The sequence below is a fragment of the Rhineura floridana genome, chromosome 2 (assembly GCF_030035675.1).
Source record: "Rhineura floridana isolate rRhiFlo1 chromosome 2, rRhiFlo1.hap2, whole genome shotgun sequence".
In the NCBI taxonomy this organism is placed as follows: domain Eukaryota; kingdom Metazoa; phylum Chordata; class Lepidosauria; order Squamata; family Rhineuridae; genus Rhineura; species Rhineura floridana.
Genome location: NC_084481.1, coordinates 737,767 through 753,168, shown reverse-complemented (window position 1 = coordinate 753,168; position 15,402 = coordinate 737,767). Strand labels below are relative to the sequence as shown.

The following is a 15,402-nucleotide window of genomic DNA, read 5'->3' as shown; positions in this document are numbered from 1 at the left end:
ATGTAACCATAACTAATAAAAAGAGAAAAAGATATCACCTTGCCGGTCTGAATCCTTCATCTCTGGGCACGACAGCTTGATTCAGCCACCACCGCCCTTCACTGACGCTCCCATGACAGAACCCATGGAGGCCAGCAGTGGCAAAGAAGGGGGTCTTCAGAGAACAGTCAAAGCCTTGTATGCAGAAGTCCAGAGCCTCCGCGCAGAAACCCAGAGTCTCCCACTGAAGAATCAAAACCTCCGAGCCATGTTTAACCAAGCTGTTCAAGGAGGTGCGGCTCAAGCAGCCATGCTGGCTGCCCGTGTCAAAGCGCCAATGGGATTGCCTCCCCGTTATGGTGGCCGGAGTGACCAGTTTGCCACGTTACTTGCCCAGTGTGAACTGTACATGCAAGTGAGTCAAGCCAAGTTCCTGAATGATGATGTGAAGGTGGCTTTATTATCAGTCTCCTTGGAAGGGGAGGCTGCCAAACGGGATAATACATTTTTTGTGCAGAACGATCCTGTCTTGACCCAGTATACTGCGTTTGTCAACACTATGACTGAGATGTTTGCCGCACTGGGCTCCTGCTGGGAGGAAGGGCGGGATGTAAATCAAATAATAAATCAATAAAATAAATGTTTTGTGATCCTCAGCGGAAAGAGACTGTGTCCTGGCAGTTGGGAACTCTGAAGCAGGGGGAAAGCTCTGTGGGGGTGTACACCAACCCTTTTTGTGTCCTAGCTCAAGAGGTGGATTACAATGACTCTGCCTTGATGGATTTCTACCGGAATGGACCTAGCGCATAAGTGCTGGATGAACTGGCACGTGCCTCCCCGCCGGGCAGCTTCGCAGAGTTTATCCAGTTATGTCTGCAGATCAACAGCTGGGTTGAAGGTCGTTGTTTGGAGCGCAAGCCAAAAGCCCCACATCCCCAGGCTCCCATGCCACTCCCGCTCACCTGTCTCACCCCTAGCATGGGAACTTCAACTCCATCAGGGGTGGAGCCCATGCAAATTGGAGGGGTGATGGCATGCCTGTCAGAGGACAAGGAGAAGAGCAGGAGGCAAGGGCTGTGTTTCTATTGCTCGGGGGTGCCCCTCCAAAGGAGAAAGGGCTCCGGTGCAGGAAAACTCCAAATCCCAGCTCTCGTAGAGACCGAAGAGTCTCTACACAACCCCACTATTTTCTGGGATGAAGCGGTGGTGGTATTTACCTCGGGCTATTGCCATCAGCACTGCCAACTGTGGAAGAAGACTCCCTCTGCCATGTTGGCCGGAACTGCGCTGCAGGAGGGAGCCGCTTTGCCTGAAAAATATGAGGAGTACCAGGACATCTTTGACAGAAAGGAAGCTGACCAGTTGCCCCCCACCTCTATGTCTGTGCCATAAATCTGATGCTGGGAGCGCGCATCCTTTCAGGACGGATGTATCCCTTGTGTGAACCAGAGTTGGCGGCGGTAAGGGAATTTCTAGAGACCAATCTAAAGAGGGGTTTCATTCGACCATCTCAGTCACCTTTGCTGTTTGTTAAGAAAAAGAGCAGGGAGGTATATTCATGTAATGATTACCAAGAGGTCACAACCCCTCCCTTGCCACTCATCACCGAAATGCTGGAGCGACTGCGGTCAGCCAAGATCTATAACCAAGTTGGATTTGAGGGGAACTGACAATCTTGTGTGAATCAAGGAGGGGGATGACTGGAAGACTGCATTCAAGATTCGATATGGCCAGTTCGAGTACTTGGTCATGCCGTTTTGGCTATCGAACAGCCGTGGGGTCTTCCAAAGCTTTATGAATGACATTTTTAGAGACTATTTAGACAGCTTCATGATCGTGTATTTGGATGCTATCCTCATTTACTCAGACTCTCCAGCTCAGCACGAGGAGCATGTGCAGGTGGTGCTGCAACACCTCAGGGAACATCACCTCCATGCCAAGCTGGAGAAATGCGGTTTTGATCTAACCACGTTGGACTTTTTGGGATACCGCATTTCTCCCACAGGAGTCAAAATGGACCTGGGTAAGGTCCACAGCGTTCTCATATGGCAACCTCCCAAAATGAAGAATCTCCAGCAGGTCCTGGGGTTTGCTATTACCATTGGTTCATTGCGAACTACTCTGACAAAACTGCACCGCTCACGGACTGTCTGAAGGGTTCAGGTCCCTTTTGCTGGACAGAAGCCACACAAGGACCCTTTGAGGAGTTAAAAATCCTGTTCACCTCTGAGCCCATACTGCAGCACGCAGATCCTATATGCCCGTTCGTGGTGGGGACAGGTGCGTCGGATGTGGCCATTGGAATGGTGCTTTTACAACCAGCCCAGAGAGGGGATGGTCTGAGGCCACGCGCATACTTTTCATGGAAGTTAACAAGTTCCAAGCAAAACTATAACTTGTGGGGGAAAGAGTTGCTGGCAATCCATGATACTTTTGAAACTTGGCGGCATCACTTGGAAGGGAAGCAGAACGAGATAGAGGTTCGCACAGAACATTGGAATTTGGAGAGTGTCCACACTGCACGTAAGCTGAACCAGAGACAAGTGCATTGGGCTCAATTTTTCACTCGCTTTCACTTCAAAATTCATTACATTCCACAGGAGCAGAATAAGTGGGCAGACGCACTGTCCCACAAGCCGGAGTATCTGGAGAATCCGACCCAGAGACCACAGCAACTCATTATACCCCTCAAGAAGTTGGTGGCAGCTGCATGCCAGGACTCCTTCTTCGAGGAATTGCATTCAGCGCAGGAACCAGTTGCTTTTGTTAGGGAGAAGCGTTTGGAACTAGAGGGGCAGCCTCCTGGAAGTGCAGCTGACTTCGTGCTAAGGGGCGGTGCGCTAAGGCCAAGTCTGTGGGGTGGGGGGAAATGGAGCATGGAGGGGGAATGATGTTGTGCCCCAGTCGGAGGGAGAGCTAGATCAGGGAGGGGAATCAGATGAGGACGAGGTTCCTTGGGGAGCTGGAGGAAGGGAGATGAGTGAGGAGGGTTCTGGTAGACCTCAAACTCCCATGGCCAGCACTTACATGGAGGAAGTTCCTGCCCCTCCTGTAAGTCCAACGCCAGAGCAGTTGGGAAGCGTCTGATTGCGCCACCCATGCCTGTACAGGAATCCCCGCCAGACATTTCAAACACTTCCCAGCCAATCAGCATCCAGCTTCCAGAAAGCACACTGTCACCTAGCGAAGCCCGGCTATCGGATGTGACAACTGAGACTCACCCCTCCTGGCCCATGTGAGGAGGCACAAGAAGAGAGACTTTCAAAGGGTGAAACTCAGGCAGAGCCACCACTTATGCATGGAAACCTTCCCTACTTAAGCCGGTGTCTGCCAAGGCACACGTGCTGAGTCAACTCTCCTCAAATGCTGCAGAGACTGCTTAGCTAGGATAGTTAGGGAAAATAGTGAGTCAGAGTAGACAGGCATATGAAGCACACTGCTTTGGATGTAGCCATAACTTTAATAAAAAGAGAAAAAGATATCACCTCGGCTCAGTCTGAATCCTTTGGCTCTGGGCAGGACACAGTGAGGGAGAGAACACACATGCACATGGGAGCTGGTTTCATTGTCAAACTACTCTTAGCAGTGTCTCCTATGTTCAACTGAAATCTGTTCTCCTGTAATTTAATTCCATTAGAACCAGTCCTATCCTGGGCAACAGAGAACAAGGTGAAACCCCTATTTTTCCTGGTATTAATGATTCTTGCTTACTCATAAGGCCATGATGAATGCCCCAACCTGTACTAATACCGCCCCTTCTGTCCCTTTATTGTAAGATTTTTCAGACTTCCTCCGACAACCTTTTTGCTTATTGTGTTCTTTTGCTGTGGATGTCCATGCAAACCAACCACGTGCTATTACTATCACTGGTGGAAATGGCCATGATCCTGAAGAACTCTTTCCCCCTCATCTTCCTCACCATTTATAACCTTGAGAGTGAATCTGTTGAGTTTTATCCATGTTACTCTCAACATCTAAACAGTAATAATAATAGATATTTTTGGATGATTCCTCTCAGTGCAAATCTGCACACTTGCAAAGTTGTGCTTAATTTGAAAGCTCTTTTCCTTAAATCTTTACATTTCATGGGGTTGGAGGAAACGGCTGTGATTGTAATGGTAGTAATTCTGCAGAGAGTGATCTCTACATTAGCTTGGTAAGTGGAAAGAAGAGACTGGATCCTCCGAAATGGCTGCTGCGGGGGTAGGGGGTGGGAGTGGGAAAGAGAGAATCTTAGGCCAAAGGATAAGATTATTCCCTGACCAATAACCTGTAAAAAGTCTAGGTAGCCTGTACATTTGAATATCAATCTGTTTTTATGCACTGAACATAGAACTCTGAAACAGTTTGAAGCACCCACCCTGTGGAATTCTATCCCCTTGAATATTAGGCAGGCGCCATCTCTGCTATCTTTTCGGCGCCTTTTGAATGTGAGGTGAAAGCTACTCTTAAAATTCTTGGAAGAAACAAATCACCAGAAACAGATGACATACCAATAGAGTTACTACAAGCGACTGAGACTGAATCTGTCCAAAAATTTGTCAAGAAATATGGAAAACTAAACAATGGCCCGCAGACTGGAAGCGTTCAATATAAATCCCAATTCCAAAGAAAGGGGATCCCAGAGAATGCAGTAATTACTGAACTATTGCCTTAATATCCCATGCAAGTAAAGTAATGCTCAGGATTCTACAACAAAGGCTCTTGCCATATATGGAGCGAGAAATGCTTGACGTCCAAGCTGGATTTAGAAAGGGAAGAGGCACCAGAGATCATATCGCAAACATACGTTGGATAATGGAACGGACCAAGGAATTTCAGAAGAAAATCACCCTGTGCTTTATAGATTACAGCAAAGCCTTCGACTGTGTAGATCATGAAAAACTATGGAATGCTTTAAAAGAAATGGGGGTGCCACAGCATCTGTCCTGATGCGCAACCTATACTCTGCACAAGAGACTACTGTAAGGACAGAATATGGAGAAACTGATTGGTTCCCCATCGGAAAGGGTGTGAGACAGGGGTGTATTTTATCACCCTATTTATTTATACGCAGAACACATCATACAGAAAGCAGGATTGGACCAAGAAGAAGGAGGTGTGAAAATTGGAGGGAGAAATATCAATAATTTAAGATATGCAGATGATACCGTACTACTAGCAGAAACCAGTAATGGTTCGAAACGAGTGCTGATGAAAGTTAAAGAGGAAAGCACAAAAGCAGGACTACAGCTGAACGTGAAGAAGACTAAAGTAATGACAACAGAAGATTTATGCAACTTTACAGTTGACAATGAGGACACTGAACTTGTCAAGGATTATCAATACCTTGGCACAGTCATTAACCAAAATGGAGAAAATGGTCAAGAAATCAGAAGGCTAGGACTGGGGAGGGCAGCTGTGAGAGAACTAGAAAAGGTCCTCAAATGCAAAGATATATCACTGAACACCAAAGTCAGGATCATTCAGGCCATGGTATTCCCGATCTCTATGTATGGATGTGAAAGTTGGACAGTGAAAAAGGTGGATAAGAGAAAAATCAACTCCTTTGAAATGTGGTGCTGGAGGAGAGCTTTGCGCATACCATGGACTGCGAAAAAGACAAATGATTGGGTGTTAGAACAAATTAAACCAGAATGGTCACTAGAAGCTAAAATGATGAAACTGAGGTTATCATACTTTGGACACATGATGAGAAGACATGATTCACTAGGAAAGACAATAATGCCTGGAAAAACAGAAGGAAGTAGAAAAAGAGGAAGGCCAAACAAGAGATGGATTGATTCCATAAAGGAAGCCACAGCCCTGAACTTACAAGATCTGAACAGGGTGGTTCATGACAGATGCTCTTGGATGTCAGTGATTCATAGAGTCGCCGTAAGTCGTAATCAACTTGAAGGCACATAACATCAACAAAAACTGAAGTTTTAACCTAGGGATATATTTCAAAATCAATTCATGATTTTCTGTCAGACACAGATGAGAGGAACTCCCAGTTTTATCTATTCCCAAAAATCCATAAAGGAACTCATCCTGGACTGGTGGGCACATTCTGAACTTTAAGAATATGCTGTGGGCACCAGGCACAAAATGGCTGCCATGACTGAGACAGTATAAAATGGCTGCCATGGGGCACTGCATAACCCAAAATGGCTGCTGTGGGGTGTGGCATAACACAAAATTAGAGTACAGTCATTGCTGCATCCCTCCCGGACAATCCCATGTTTACTGTCAGGTAAAATACTGTTACGGGTTTCGGGGTTGAGATGGATGATTTCTATGGGTCCCCTTCAACCCTGTATCTTTATTTATTTATTTATTATTTATTAAAAATATTTATAAGCCGCTCTATTTTCACAGAAACTCAGAGCGACGAACAACATAATAAAACATGTAGATAAAAGCACAAATACAGCAATAAAATTACAATCTCTATATTTAGAGGTCACAGTAAGCCCAATCCAATACTTAAAAACTCTAATTATTCATTTAAATTAAATGCAATCCAGAATAAAAATGTTTTAACCAGGCGGCGAAATGACAAAAGCGAAGAGGCAGAACGTATGTCTACAGGTAACGAGTTCCAGAGTCTAGGAGCGACAGCTGAGAATGCTCTATCTCTAGTCCCTGAAAGACGAACTAGTGAAACTGGCGGAATTGTAAGAAGAAAATCATTAGCGGATCTCAAAGGACGGGGGGTTCGTAAACAGACAATCGATTGGACAGATAGACAGGGCCCAAGCCGTGAAGGGCTTTAAAGGACATCACCAGCACCTTGAATTGGGTCCGGAAGCAAATCGGCAACCAATGAAGTTGCTGTAACAGGGGAGTCGTGTGAACACGAAAACTAGCCCCGGTCAGCAACTTAGCTGTAGCACGTTGAACCAATTTTAGCTTCCAAACAGTCTTCAAGGGCAGCCCAACGTAGAGTGCGTTGCAGTAGTCCATCCAGGATGTGAATCTGAAGTTGGGATATGCAAGCAAGAAACCTGCTCTACTGGTCAGACTAGTTTCCTTTGTTAATCTAATAGTTTAGCCACTGAGGTAACTGACTTATTGAATGGCCGATCTACATATCCAAAGGGATGTAGCCAAGAGAGATCCTGTTGCTACTGGAACTCTTCTCAGGGGAGAGGCCCTCCTCCCCATATCCTGGAGCCAAGGAGAGGCTTGTGCTTTTTAGTTTCATCTTGGGTTGAAGCTGGAAAGACATACATCGAGGCCTGCTCTGTGCACCATGGCTGTGGGGTGCCTCCCTACAAGCCTGTTCAAAAAGTAAGATCTACTGGACTATTAATGCTATGAACCCCTCCATCTTAAGGTCAGGTTGGGTATAAAAAGTCACCACAGTTTCCGCTGACCTTCTTTGCAAAGAAACCAATCCCTGGAAGTCTTGTACCACTCAGAGATTGGGGTAGCGTGCAACAATACAAAATAAAAAAGTATTTTTAATTTTTTTTACCATACTTTGATGGCCCCAGGCCATGAAGCTGTTTATAAATGTGTAAAATAAATAAATAAGTCACTTATGCCCTGCTGGCCCTGACTGAAGAAATTACACCATACTGATACCCCTCAAAACACATGCACATGCACGCACCCCCCCCAATGCTGTTGCTGTTTAATTACAACAGGGAGCATTCCCCAGTACCAGGAAAAATATACAAGGTGGCCACACTATACGCACTCCTGCAGACACATATAGGCCACAGACACACATGCATCTCTCATACACACACACTTCACATATCCACAGTTATAATACCTTCCTCTTTCTCTCTGCCTAAGTGTATGTCTACCTCTCGGACCATGCATATACACATCTCTTCGTCCCCTCTCTCAGCTTCTCTCTCTCATACCACACACACAGAGCATACCTGAGCAACCCCCCTTCATAAAAGCCCCTCCACAGGCAAATGAAGGGCCTGCTGCCAGCTCCACACCTGGCAGGCAATGACTGGCTGAGTGATTCCTTTATTGAATGGGGCAATCCCGTCACTCCTTCTTCCCCTGCCCCAAGACTGGAAAAAAAGCCCCCTTATGGGGCAAAGCAAGTGCCTGCCACCAACTCCACATGGCCACTGGGCAACAGACAAGCAAACAAGAAGGACTACTAGGCAAGACTGCAATCCACCCCTGCCCAGCATACCGTCTGCTGCGATGGAGGGCCATGGGAGAGAGCTGAACAGGACCTGGATATTGCGTAAGGACCCTCCTCCGAGATGCCCCCAGAGCGCCCTTTCGCAGGCCTTCCACCAGCTCCCCTTATGCTCGGCTGAGCTTTTCTGGCAGACCTCCAGCTATGGCTGAGCCGGGATGAGGGAATTATGCCAGCATTGCTCAGTGTAGCCCGGCTGAGCCAGGACCCAGTCGGCTCAGTTGGAGGTCCATCAAATTGAACTCCTCTCAGGCAGGCATAAATGCAAGTTAGATGCAAAGAAGTATAAAGAAAAATTGAGAAAGCAGAAAGAGAAATTATTTTGAAGATACTTACCAGGAGAGTTGTCCAGCTGCGTATGATTTATTCTCTCACTTAACTGCTGTTTTATGGGAACAAGGAGAATCAACTTGTTCTGATATTCCTATAGAAATGGTGATGAAATTTCAGGAAGTTACCATCAGAATAATTTCTTTTATTTATTTAGTTAATGCATTTAACAATTTTCATATGCTTCTTAAGGCATTTCAGCTGTCCATTCTGAGATATATCTAAGGTACTATGTGACGGCATGTAAACAGGATTATAAAAAAGTATTAATAAATAAATACAATATACTGCTTACACTTATCTCTTCTGTACATTCATCCATATATTCTATAAAATGGCCGTGATACTATCTTGAACCTTAGAAATGCTACTTATGTTACATAAGATTTAAATACTACTATACATTGCCAATATACTGTATAATAACTAAAGCATGATATAAATTTAAAAATAGATGTATAAAAACATATATAACCACACGATACCTTTTCTTATATTAGACTGTAACATACCCAAATTGGCAATCTCTTTTCTATATTGTATGATGTTTCCAACCTTCCAACCTTTCTTTGTAATGTCCATGTTTCTTTAACATTATTGTCAATTTCACCAATAAACAACTCCCATAAACAACAGTAAAATGTCTGTTTTACTTGGTGTTCACTCCTCTTTCCAGGGCTTTGCAGTTCCTGGGATCTATGAAATACTGAATTACCCTTAGGTAGAAAAGTTGAGTCTGGACGCAGGACCACCTTGCCTTAATGAAAAATGCAGAGTTGGGGGACAGAGGACAGCACCCTAACTCCGAAACTCTGTATACTAATGTCATTGACACCAAAAACTCCTTCTTGAAGGTCAGAATGTTTAGAGGACAGGTAGCCATGGTCTCAAATGGGAACCTGTTAACGTGGATAATACCCAGTTCATATTCCAAGTCGGAAATCTGTGAACCGTCTGGGGAGACACGAGAGCGCCCCATGATATTCTAATTAGCAAGCTAGCTAAATGCAGGCTGGATGGAACAACTATCAGGTGGATCCACAGTTGGCTACAGAATCGTACTCAAAGAAAAACAGAGGCTTGTGGTGAGGGACAAAGGATAGAAGAACCTGAGGAATAAAGGGTGAGCAGAGGAGAGGAGAAAGAAGGAACAAAAATTAAAGAAGGCAAGAAACAGAGAGGGTTTGAGCAACAGCAAAAATACCCAACCTTCACAGACCACAGACAGGGTCGGTCTGGAGGGCAGGACAACTCCTCCCCCTGGAGAGGAGGCAAAGGATTTGAACCCCTGTCTGTTATGACCAATAGGAGAAGTTATCCCTATCAGAGAATGTCCTCCAACCCTATCTAGCAAAGAGAATTTTTGCATCATCATCATAACAAGCAATATCCAATCTAACGCACAGAGTAGACCTACTGAAATCAATGGTCTTGCGTAATATGCTGTGTAAGACTGTTGGATTTCACCCACTAACAGCAATTCCATAGAAAGTTATGAAAACTTGAGGCAAGTACAAGGACAGTCATTAGTGTTTCTCCACTGGAATCCATAGTACATCATGATATCATATTGCGGTCAATATGCAGGCAGTTTGATTTAATTTAACAGTGGCACAGAGCAACTGGGCTTGTTTCTCCAAACTTTAGATAATTTTTTGATATGCTTAAATGTAAAGGACACCGAGCTGAAAATTATTTATAGATAGTATTTTACGCCCACAGAAGAAATGGGAGAAACTATTTTGATGTACTCAATATCTCGGATTTATAATCTGACCATTTTTTCTGAACATTAGTCACAAGTTGAAGCATTTTGGAATAACAAATATTGTTCCATGCAACAATATGCATTCAACATTCTATAAGCTGTAATTTGTAAAAACTAAAAAAAACTATTAAAACTCAAGAACTTAATACTTTAAAAAGTGCATATTGAGATTTCTTTCAGTATAATTTTTTTCCTCGCAAAACTATCATAGAATAGTAGAGATGGAAGGGGCCTATAAGGCCATCCAGTCCAACCCCCTGCTCAATGCAGGAATCCAAATCAAAGCATTCCCGACAGATGGCTATCCAGCTGTCTCTTGAATGCCTCCAGTGTCGAAGAGCCCACTACCTCTCTAGGTAATCGGTTCCATTGTCGTATGGCTCTAACAGTTAGGAAGTTTTTCCTGATGTTCAGTCAAAATCTGGCTTCCTGCAACTTGAGCCCATTATTCCATGTCCTGCACTCTGGGACGATCGAGAAGAGATCCTGGCCTTCCTCTGTGTGACAACCTTTCATGTACCTGAACAGTACTATCATATCTCCCCTCAATCTTCTCTTCTCAAGGCTAAACATGCCCAGTTCTTTCAGTCTCTCCTCATAGGGCTTTGTTTCCAGTCCCCTGATCATCCTTGTTGCCCACCTCTGAACCTGTTCCAGTTTGTCTGCATCCTTCTTGAAGTGCAGAGACCAGAACTGGACACAGTACTCAAGATGAGGCCTAACCAGTGCTGAATAGAGGGGAACTAATACTTCACGTGATTTGGAAACTATACTTCTGTTAATGCAGCCTAATATAGCATTTGCCTTTTTTGCAGCCACATCACACTGTTGGCTCATATTCAGCTTGTGATCAACGACAATTCCAAGATCCTTCTCACATGTCGTACTGCTGAGCCAAGTACCCCCAAACTGTGCATTTGGTTTCTTTTTCCTAAGTGTAGAACTTTGCATTTATCCCTGTTGAATTTCATTCTGTTGTTTTCAGCCCAATGCTCCAGCCCATCAAGGTCCCTTTGAATTTTGTTTAGCTATGCCCCCAATTTTGTATCATCTGCAAGTTTGATAAGCATGCTCTGTACCTCCTCATCCAAGTTGTTAATAAAAATGTTGAAGAGCACTGGGCCCAGGACCGAGCCCTGTGGTACCCCACTCATTACTTCTGCACAGTTTGAGAAGGAACCATTGATAAGCTCTCTTTGAGTACAATTCTGGAGCCAACTGTGGATCCACCTGATAGTTGTTCCATCCAGCCCACATTTAGCTAGTTTGGAATCAGAATATCATGGGGCACTTTGTCAAAAGCTTTGCTGAAGTCAAGATATATTATGTCCACAGTATTCCCACAGTCTACAAGGGAGGTTACCCAGTCAAAAAATGAGGTAAGATTAGTTTGGCAGGATTTGTTCTTCACTGCATTGTTTTCAAGGTGCTTACAGACTGACTGCTTTATAATCTGCTCCAGTGTTTTTCCAGGGATTGATGTTAGGCTGACCGGTCTGTAGTTCCCCATCCTCCTTTTTGAAGATAGGGACAACGTTAGCTCTCCTCCAGTCATCCGGTACTTCACCAGGCCTCCATGATTTCACAAAGATAATAGACAGTGGTTCTGAGAGTTCTTCAGCCAGTTCCTTCAATACTCTAGGATGCAGTTGATTGGGCCCTGCAGATTTGAACTCGTTCAAAGTGATTAGGTATTCCTTGACCATTTGTCTATCAATCTCAAGCTCCAATCCTGCCCCTTCTCTTTATGTTTCCCGGAAGGGTCATAGATTCTTTTTTGGGAGAAGACTGAGCCAATGTAGGAATTGAGCACTTCTGCCTTTTCTTTGTAATCTGTTATCATTTTGCCATCCTCGTTGAGTAGCTGTGCCACCATTTCTTTTTCTGTCTTTTACTGTGGACATACCTGAAGAAAGCTTTTTTGTTGCTTTTAGCATCTCTCGCTAACCTCAGCTCATTCTCCACTTTAGCCTTCCTGACCCCATCCCTGCAATTCCATGATACCTGCCTGTACTCTTCCTTTGTGGCCTGGCCTTCTTTCCACTTCCTGTATGTGTCCTTTTTTGTTTTCAGGTCATCTCTAAGCTTTTTGTGAAGCCACATTGGCTTCTTCTGTTGTTTACCCCCTTTTTTCCTTGTTGGAATTGCTTGCCATTGCGCTTTTAGAATTTCCTTTTTTTAGAAACTCCCAGCCATCTTCGACTCCTTTTCTCATTAGGGTCGCTTGCCACGGAACCGTACTTACAATTGTTCTGAGTTTACTGAAATCAGCTTTCCTGAAGTCCAGGGTACACATATGGCTACTCTCAGCTTTTGCTTCTGTTAAAATCAAGAATTCAAGTATGGTGTGGTCACTTTCTCCCAGAGTTCCCGTAACTGCCACTTCATCCATCAAATCATCTCTATTGGTTAGAATCAAGTCCAGGATAGCTGATCCTCTGGTGGCTTCCTCCACTTTCTGTAGGAGAAAGTTATCTCCAACACAAGTCAGAAATTTATTGGAGGGGCCGTCTTTGGCAGAATTTGTCTCCTAACAGATATCGGGATAATTGGAGTCCCCCATTACTACTACATCATGCCTCCTCGAACTATCGGCAATTTGCTTTTCGAAAGTTACATTCTCTTCTTCTCCTTGATTGGGTGGTCGGTAGTAGACTCCAAGCACCACATTCCTTTTATTACTTGCCTCATTAATTTTAATCCAGATACTCTCGGTGGAACTTCCAAGCTCATCTTCCTGTATTTCTGTGCAGGGATATATATTTTTAACATATAGTGTGACTCCACCTCCTTTTTTATTCCTTCTTTTCTTTTTGAACAAGTTATATCCTTCAATTGGTGTATTCCAGTCATGGGAGTCATCCCACCAAGTTTCAGTTATACCTATCAAGTTGTAATTGCCCTCCTGTATTAAGAGTTCAAGTTCATCCTGCTTGTTTCTCATGCTCTGCGCATTAGGATACAGGCATCGAAGACCATGTGATTTATGGCTTGGCTTCCTTACTACATTTTTCTGAGGACTGTCACTGGTCCCTATTACAGCCAATCTCTCTGTTCTCGTTACTGTACACAAGTCTTCAACAGTCATTACCACCATGATTTCCACTATCATGGAAAATAACATAAATCTGGTAAAGTTCCCACCAACAACCTTTATCAGTTTTAGGTCTTTTATAGTAAAAATGAAAAGAGTTAAATAACATTATATTTGAAAATTCGAGCTATTTGCGGACTAATTGTTTGGATGGAAACAAAGATGGTTATACATTTGAAGATACATCTGGAAAAGGCAGGGCAGCACTTTGAAACTTAAAGTGAAATCACATACTTGAAGCTGTTGCTGTAACTGCTTGCTTTCAATAATTCCCAAATCACATTTCTTTTCCAGAACATCCAGCTCATTTTTCTGAATTTGTTTTCTTTTTCTAATATCTTGCAATCTCCCAGAGATCTGTTGGTGTTTGTCATTCTGTAACAAAAAAATGTCTGAATCAAACATGTAATTTGAGAACATAAAAATATGCCTCTGATATACATCAGCTAATCACTGCCCCCCCCAAAAACAGAAAATGAGTCAAAACTACTTAATATGAATTTTTAAGATAAAATTATTTGGAAGAGGTCTCAGGGTCAAACAAGCCACTAAAGTTGAAGATATGTATTTTTCCTTCTAAAAAACTTTTTTTTATTAAAAAACAAATGTGGGGGAGACACTTTGGACTGCAGGTGTGGCATTGGGAAGGATGTTGAAATCCTATACCCTAATTCAAATTGCCCTTCCTTCCCCCTCCCACTATTAGCCACAAAGAAAAAAAACTTACACCCTTAACTTCTTCATGTTTTTTCTTAGGGTGTAATAGGTATTAGACAAAGTCAGACACTGTCCCTGCATAACAACATACAAGCAGACTGCTGGATCAGGTCAGCATATGGTTCTCATAGTGTCCAACCAGATGCCTATAGGAAGCCACCAAGAAGATCTGAGTGCAATGGCACTCTTCCCTCCTGAGATTTCCAGCAACTGGTATTCAGAAGAATACTGCCTTTGGCCATGGAGGTAGAACATATCCATGCAGCCCAATCCAAATCAGATCTCCCACAGATAATATTTAAGGAGATGAGGGGAGTTTGGGAAACCTCACATCATGTCTACTTTGACTCTCAGTCAATATCGGAGTTCTCTTTAGATCAGGTGGCAAAACTAGTGTCCAAAGGCCAGAATAGATGGTCACTTTTCAGAATGAGGCTTCCTCCTTGATATGATAGTATGGCAAACTGAAAAGTACAGTGCAATCACTATAGAAGTAAAAGGGAAAGGGTGGGGAAGAATCTTGTTGCACTGAGGCAAGCCTATTTACCCTTTTTAAAAGCAAGATGAGTATTTTGATATTGCAAAGGAACAGTTTGCATCCCTCAACAGGGGGCAGGGAGGGAAGAGTAAGGTCCTTGAAATGATTTGGCACCTTGCATTCTTTCCCCCTTTTGTAAGTGGATGAGCTTTCTACTGTAAAGTGGCTAAGTGCTCTCCTTTTAACCCCCCTCCTCTGGATCACTCATTGCCAAAAGAACAAAACTGGTTAAGGCATTTTATAAAAGACAGACAGCTAAAGTTGTCATGAAAACCAATTCAAATGCACTCGGATTACTAGTAAGAAGTCTGAGAATGGTATGTCAAAATCTGGGTGGGGCACAAAAATTTAACTCATAACAGTGGCTCGCACTACAGCAGAGAACACACCAACACACAGTTGGGGTGGAGGTCTGTAGTCATCTCTTCATACACTTGAAGCAGCCTCACATTTAAAGGGAGGGAGGATTTGCTGTGGCAACCAGAAACTTAACTATGGAAAAGTCACTCACTTTCACACAATTCTAAGATTGGAGGAGGAGGAGGGGGGATTTCTAGTGGCAGAATGTAAGCTGCATTTGCAACCATATGTACATACATGATAAAAGCTCTTAAAATAATTTCAAAACTGAGATAGCTTGTAAGGGGAGAGATTGCATCAGCGTTATATTTATAGGCTGCCCATCAATCTAAACATTCACAGAGCAGCCCACAACAACAACAAATATGATTTCCAGAGGAAGAGCCGGGTTTCAGTCTTGTGAACCCTGAAAGTAAAAAGAAGAGACTACCCCATCATCAGTAGCACACAGGCACTTG

At 43.7% G+C, this 15,402-nt stretch overlaps 1 protein-coding gene across 8 annotated transcripts in view; it reads right to left on the bottom strand.

Moving 5' to 3' along the window:
* ITSN2 (intersectin 2) overlaps positions 1–15,402 on the bottom strand; it is a 226,842-nt gene that overhangs the window by 140,644 nt on the left and 70,796 nt on the right. For all 8 annotated transcript variants that reach the window (XM_061607527.1, XM_061607529.1, XM_061607530.1 and 5 more), the window contains 2 exons: positions 13,564–13,704; positions 8,474–8,561 (listed from right to left, as the gene is read on the bottom strand). In XM_061607527.1, coding sequence (XP_061463511.1) covers positions 8,474–8,561; positions 13,564–13,704 — 229 coding nt within the window. The remainder of the gene's footprint in view (positions 1–8,473; positions 8,562–13,563; positions 13,705–15,402) is intronic.